This window comes from Cystoisospora suis (assembly GCF_002600585.1).
Source record: "Cystoisospora suis strain Wien I chromosome Unknown contig_960, whole genome shotgun sequence".
Lineage (NCBI taxonomy): Eukaryota > Apicomplexa > Conoidasida > Eucoccidiorida > Sarcocystidae > Cystoisospora > Cystoisospora suis.
In genome coordinates, this window is record NW_027153761.1 from 7065 (window position 1) to 14071 (window position 7007).

General features: G+C 57.0%; 1 protein-coding gene across 1 annotated transcript; it reads left to right on the top strand.

The window, feature by feature from the left end:
• Positions 1-1889: 1889 nt before the first annotated feature.
• Positions 1890-5239, top strand: CSUI_002283 (uncharacterized protein; the record flags this gene model as incomplete). Its single annotated transcript, XM_068062485.1, has 4 exons — positions 1890-2861; positions 3258-3343; positions 4190-4257; positions 4755-5239. The coding sequence occupies exons 1-4, from the start codon at positions 2595-2597 to the stop codon at positions 5237-5239; spliced, it is 906 nt and encodes a 301-aa protein (XP_067925539.1). The 5' UTR covers positions 1890-2594.
• Positions 5240-7007: the final 1768 nt, after the last annotated feature.

The window sequence follows — 7007 nt, forward strand, 5'->3', positions numbered from 1 at the left end:
AGCCGCAGCCCGTCTTCCCCAGCAGAAACCCAAGGGTGTCTGGGTACGGAGACTGTCTGCTTGTCCCAGCGGAGCTACCCCTGACACTCGTTACTGCAAAGATGATTACCAGTCCTTCTGTGGTAAGGGAGACCGACCCGCTAGTCGGTGCCACTGCCCTGACCTCTTACATGCTTCCGGAGGTAGACAAGGGAGTGTACGTCGACGCAAAGGAGGAGTGCAGTCAGCACGGCCACTAGCGTCAAAACGTACGAGCCGATTGCAATGCTCAACGGGGTTGCATACCCTTCTGGAGGATTTTGAGGCGGCACTACTGGGTCATGCGCTGAGGAACTGCCGCAATTGAATTTGGCGGCAACCAGTCCTAGAAGAGGTGCAGATATAGTGACCCTCAGCGCAGGAGGAAGAAAGCGAAAAAATCCGGCATCACCCATCTCATAGTCCTCACTATTAGCAGACAGAGTGAAGCCATTAGTGAGCGGCGTAGGTACTGCTCAGCTGTGGCGGGAAAAGAAAAGAGGTGAAGAAATTCTTTCTAGTGTACGCATCGACGACTGGAACTTGAAACCATGGCACCCAACCGGACAGCTACAACCAGGAGCCAAGGACAAGAAAGAACCCTGGGGCAAGCATTGCTTGATGCTGGTATTGCTACCCCGGTCTGCCAACTCTGAGCTGTTTGATGATTGTAGTCCGTCTGCCGGGTAGGATAACCGCTGCTTCGTTTTTGTTGCAGGGCACCTGTACGACCCTATCGTCGCGGCTGTAGCTGACAAGAACCTAAAAGCGCGCCGGGCCACGGGATGCCGCTGTGCCACTGGTAGAGGCACCCACTTTGCGGCTTGAAAGCGCTATCGAAATCGCCGTCGAGAGTGGGTTACTGAAGTTGGACCCAGTCCGACAAGGGGAGTCCCCAGGAAACATCGGCACGATCTGCTCAAGACGCCGAGGTAGGCGGCTGTTCTCAGGCAGTGAGACTTCGTCGTTGAGCAAGTATAGCCGAGCAAAAGAGTACCAAAAGTAAACCTGTGACTCACTATTGCTAGGTTTGCGGCCTCCCATAACAAGGTCCCGGCAGGCGTGTATGCAGTGGCGTCCCGTTCACCGACGCCCTCTACTTCCAGACGGCTGTCGGAGTCACGAGTAGAAACCGTGTGAGCTTCTCTCTGACAGGATTTCGCTGTCTGCCATATACCAGTTGAAATTGCTAACGAATGTGGAGGTAAACCCAGTCTATCCTAAGGAGAATGAGAGTCGCTGTAGTACAGACGCCCAAACGACTTTAGTGTCCTGCAGCTCAACTGTGTTACCACAGATGTCAGTGAACAGAGAGCGGAGCAAGAAACAAATATGGGCGAAGTTCTCTGCGGTTTCAGTCTGCGGAAGCCAGTGGAGACACCGGGCTGTTTGGCACGTGGGGCGGAGGCCGACGAAGACCGCGAGACATGCGGTTTGTGAGGGGCTGCTTGACAGCCAGTGGAAGTACGCACGCACAAACTAAGAGGGTCTTCCGGGTTCTTTTTTCAACTTGATGCCGAAGTACCGGGAAAGCGGCGGACCTAGAAACCGCAGCGTCCCAGGTGACCATTAGCGCAAACCCCAAAGAATGGTCCTTCTTGCCTCGTGAACGTTCCGAACTCTCATTTGCTGTTTCGCCTGCGTGCAAACAGCAGGCTTCGCAGGCGTAATCGGGTGTGAACTCCCCAGTCCAACACTCCCTCTGCGGTACCCCCCCCTGATCTTTGCAGCTGAACATCTTTTCTCTCCGCGTGTGTTGCGGTACGGGTACTGAGCACAACATGGCGCTTCGTCTCGTCTCAGTAGTATGTACTAGGGGGCCCGCAGGTGCTGCCACAGTTAAGGGGCGCGCCCTGCGCTGAGGTGTGTCCCGGATCTTCAGATTCAGTCGGTACTTGTTCTTCTTCTGTCTGTGGCGAGAGAGCAGGGCCACGCGGCTGGGACCCCCCTGCTTCGTTGTACTGGGAGAGGGCGTTCTCCGGATCTGGCGACTAGCTTGCATCGGACTTGTCACAGCTTCGTCCAAAGCGGAAGGGGCGGAAGAGGCGCCATGAGAGAACATGTCGTAGAAGTTTTCGATGGCAGCCAGGTGAAGGATAGTAGCCGCCTTCGTAGCGGTAGCTTTTTCGCACTGGACAAGCAGACACACATCAAGTCCCAGAAGCAAGACGAGGTCGCGCAACAATGCCTGCTAATCTAGATTACAGTTCCCACGGAACTGTGTTTCAGAGTGTCAGCATCTATAAGATTAACACCGTTGGACGTCCTGCCGGAATAGAAGAATTCCTCGCCTGTGTCGGCAGGCGAAAAGCGGCAGTGTCACCTCGGGCCTTTCCATTCTGAACCGGTCGCGCCGGAGTTGTCTCTCAGGTGGAGCCGCTCAGCAAGATGAAGCGGGTCACATTTCCTTAATCGGATTCTGTCCGTCTTCTCCTCTCGTTCTGGCGACGAGTTCTCGATGAGGGCCCCCGTTACCCCTGCCTTTCTTCACGAGCAGCCGGGAAACTCAGCGTTCAGTATCAAGATGTGGGCAGGCATTCCTTGAGCTTCATGGTTACAGTTACAGCCACGCCGCAATGTATCGCGCGTGGTGGTGTGGGGGTCCCTTTATTGTCCCCTTTTTTGACACGGTCTTCACGCTCTGTTTCGAGGTGTACGTGTCAACCTTTTGGCTAAAAGGCATTTTCACCACCAAAGGAGTTGCGAAGATTCCCAATGTCATCAGACAAAACTGGGTAGCCCCTGCGAATGCTCTCGGATCCTTTTGGCTCCCAGTCGTTTACTGCGCGTCATTCGCGATTCTCGCGCTGCACGTTTCCCGGATGATCATTGCAGCAAAGCACGTGAGCAAGGGCATGCGTTTGGAAAGCGGCAATCCAGCTATACACCTTCCCATAAAGGGAAGCACAGACCTTCCCCTGCCGAGTCCGCGCGCTGGGGAACTGACTGTCGCTTTGTCACCTTAGAACGTCAGCTGTGAGAAGAGTCGGCGCGGCTTTCATGTTCCAACCGAACGGTTGTGTTACACACTGTCGCGCGCAGCCCCTGTGGTGACGCACTATCACGTGGCCTTCAGCTCAACACAGCTAGCACCTAGGCATTCCCGAGTGGGTGTATGCATTGCAGTGCGACACGCAATGGTCGATACAGGGGGTGTCAGGCTGCTCACCACCACCCAGTGGCGAGCTCGCCAACAGACTGGCCTCGTGCTTAGGTTGTCGTCCGGGTGGTGTGCTTAGGCTCGAAACCCGTTTCACCCTGGCATCATGCACTTCATTTTCGGATTCTCTATTCTTGCTATCTTGGCGTTTGCCGGAGTCTGTAAGTCCAGTGGGGGACGGCCCATGCAAAGCCTGGTCTCAGAGCCCCTCCTCAGAGTTGAGAGGATACTCCGGTTCCGTACCGAGGGAGGCCACCGAGCTCTCGAACTCGTCCTCGCAAAGAATTAACCCGCCGCTGGCAGCCGAAATACGCCTACGTCGGCGACCCGGACCTGAATAGCACGCTGATGCTGTACCTCTGCTGTTCGATGAGGCTTAGCAGACACGCACAGTGCGCCGCGGTGAACATTCATGTGATGGACTGCAGCTGGAATGCTGGCAATAGACTCAATCAACCTGTTCAACATTTTCAAAACGTCAGTCCGATGTACGCCTCTAGCTGGCGCTGTGAATCAAGCTTGCGTCGCGGCCCGACAGTTTGTCATGAACAACCGCACCCATGGAATGATTCTCTTCGTCGTAACGTATGTCACCCTGCTCTAGGCCTGCCCCTGCCAGCCGTATGCCTACCCAGCGAAGCGCAAAGAAGTCGCCGTGCCACGACTTCATGGCAGCGGTAAAGTGCCCAGATCTGTCATTGGAGAAAAACGCTGCACGTACCCATGGTTGTTGGTTTGCTTTGGAACCAGGCGCCGGACGGAGCCACCGTCATCCGCAGACTGCACGCGGTGATACTGAGAGGCAGACTCTGCACTGCTTTTTGGCTTAAACGCTCGCTGATCACCTAGGACGGATGCATGCTGTTACGTTTTAAGACGACCTCAGAAGTCCCGCCGACGAACGATTACGGGTGCTGTCTGTTCCCATCGAGTCACGGGGCCAGAGGCTCCGGAGTTTCTGTCGATGGGGCGAGACGGCGAGAACTTCCAGTTTGTGTCGCTGCGCTGCAGAATTCTTATGGCATCCTTCGCCATCTTCGGTGAACTCGTCATTATCTGGTCTTGTCTCGGAACTTGCGGTAAGTCGTGACTGTTGCTCATGTTGGCCCTTCAGCTTACTGACGGCACCCGGATTAGAAGGGACAAACGTTTTCTCCCCCTGTCAGTCGGCCTTCCACTTTTCCCCAAGAATACAGCAAAGCAGAGCCTGTCCCCTAAACTACGCAGCCGGTGTATTCCTAGCAACACGTGTACACCACTTGCGGAGGTTACGTCCTCTCTGTACTCGGAGTCCCGCGCAATGCCCTCCTCTGCAAGAATAAGACGACGCCCGCGCCGCCGGGTTACCCTTGCAGTCTGGCTGAAGAAGGCCGTCCCTCCCCTTAGTCAAACCTACCCCGAACAGTAGCACCTCGTGCCGTCGGGCATCTCTGTTGCTGTTCGGACAGCACCATTGATGGGAAGTAACCCTTGTATCAATGACAACTACCGCGTTGTCGTTCTGCACACGGGCGCAGCTTTCTCTTATACCAGTCGTCACTGTGCGCATTTTACTACCTGTTCGTTGTGGTTTCAGTTTTTGGCCCACATCTACTCGCTTGCGACTCCGTGGCCGTGGCAGGGTGCGGTCCATGTGGTCCATGCGGGCCAACGGTCTGCGCGGTCGGGACCGGATGCGCCCCCGCTTGCTCTCCGACAGCGATAGCGTGTGTCCCGGGCGGTCCTGCTGGGTGCACCGTAGAAAATGGCCCTTGTTGCAGTTCTCCTGCACCAGTCGTTATAAACGCAGCAGTACCGGTTCCCACGTGCCATCCGAGCGGGCCAAACATTGGTCCAGTAGGGGGGGGCTCGGCAAGTGCGGTGGCTCCCGCAAGCAAAACGGCCACCCACACCAGCCACTCCAATCCTTTTCACGCCTCTGCCCCGCTCGACTCCGAAACCCAGCAGAAGCTTGCCGTCGAAAACCCTGTTGCGAACACCTGTCAGATCTCCATAAACACAGGTACACCTTGCTCTATAGGAGCGAGCGGGGTACTCGTTTTCGTTACCCTCGACGCGTAGCTATCAGTCTGGTGTCAAGTGGAACCAGAAGCCGCTTCGCGTGGTGAACAAATGCGATGCCGGTTCCGCCTACACGCTAGAACCTTGAACGTTTCGTTCACGCAACCTCCTTACTCACCCGTGAGGATGGTTGCTCGGCCGCGAGAAAAACGAGCCTTTCGCTTTAGTATACACACAGATGTTTGCATCTAGTCCTGTGGCAGTGATCAGACCAAGCTCTTTTTGCCATAGCCTTCAGATACATGTGCGCTATTTGCACGAATTTTTCCTTCGGGCACAGGTCCACAGGACAAGGGCAAGCAGAAGAGACCCCGGCGGGGTCACCTGGTGATGAACGACACGTCAACTAGCAGTAGCAGCGACGGGGACAGCGAAAGCCATATGCCCTTTGGCCGATTGAAGCCAGGAGGCGGCCATCCAAGGCACTGCAACGGACGGCGCCCGGGAGCCCGAGACCGCTGTGGTCCCCCCCCCCAGCCACGTGGTACTTCTCCATACCGGAGAGCCCCGCCACCCCATCTGGCGCACCGTTGCAGGTCCTCTCCTTCAGCCACACCGAGTCCCCGCTGCAGGCACCGGTCCAACAATTCGCGTTTCCGGAGGCCTCCGCCGCTCGCCCGCGGGACGGGTGGGTCGAGATCGCCAGCTCCCTGCGATAGAGGCCTTCACACCAGATCCCGCCGTGGCCGGCCTCACACTTGTCACTCACCCGGTCCGCCTCCAAGGAGCAGACGCCCCATCTCTGCCGGCTCGCAGTATCGGCCGCATCAGCACCGCCACAACTGCGCCGGCTCTCCTCCTTTCCGTGGTGGGGGGCGAGGACCACGGCCCCGTCCTGAAGGACAGCAGCGGCCCTACCCACGAAGTTCTTCCCCCTGGGCCACAAGGCGGCGGCCACCATCGTGCGGGGCACGACCCTTGCACGCAGCTTTCCCGCATTACACGTATGCCCCGGGATACAGCCCAGAAAAGTCCGCTGGTTGTGCCGTCCCCCCTCCCCCCTTTGCAGCGTGCTTACCTCCTCGACACCTGACCTATACGCCGCTTCCGGCCTCGCCTGTGCCTCAGCCGTATCGCGTTTCTGCACAAGGACCTCCTCGACCAAGTCTCTCACCACCAGGGCTTACGCTGAACGGTAAGCCTGGTTTCTCAGTTGGACTGAACGGCGAGCCCCTTGACTTGCCGCTGCCCGCCGGCCCTCGAAGGAACACTTTCTTAGCTGTTGTGTGACGAGAGGCTTTTCTCCTCATTTTCTGTGGGCTACGAGGGGGCAGGAGCCGCCAGAGGAGCACAAATGGGACAGCCGACCTTCTTTCATTGAAGAGCGCGATGTGAGGCATTACCGTTTCCCTTTCCCCTGGAAATGACCCTCGGGAAGTCTGGCGTGCGTGGTCTGTCGCTAACGTCTAAGAAGCACCTCAGGTTGTGCCATTTGATGAAGCATGCTTCTCAGCAGTACGAGGGGAGGCTCGCGGACAACGTAAATGTGGCTTGGACTCGTATGCGCCTATGGACTTGGCTTTGCTAGATCAGACAGCGGTCTTCCCTGCTGGAATCAGCAGTCCGAAGGACACTGCGTCAATTCTCGTGAAACAATGACACATCGCAGCCAGTCACAATACCAGCCCCTTCCGCGGAGCGTCATGGCTCTACACGCAGGCGCGTAAAGCCATGACGCGTTCGCAAGCCNNAGCCGAGTGAAGCGACAGTTCCGTTGCTCCCACGCACGGGCGTGCGCCGACCAGGGAAGAACAACCTATGCTTTGAC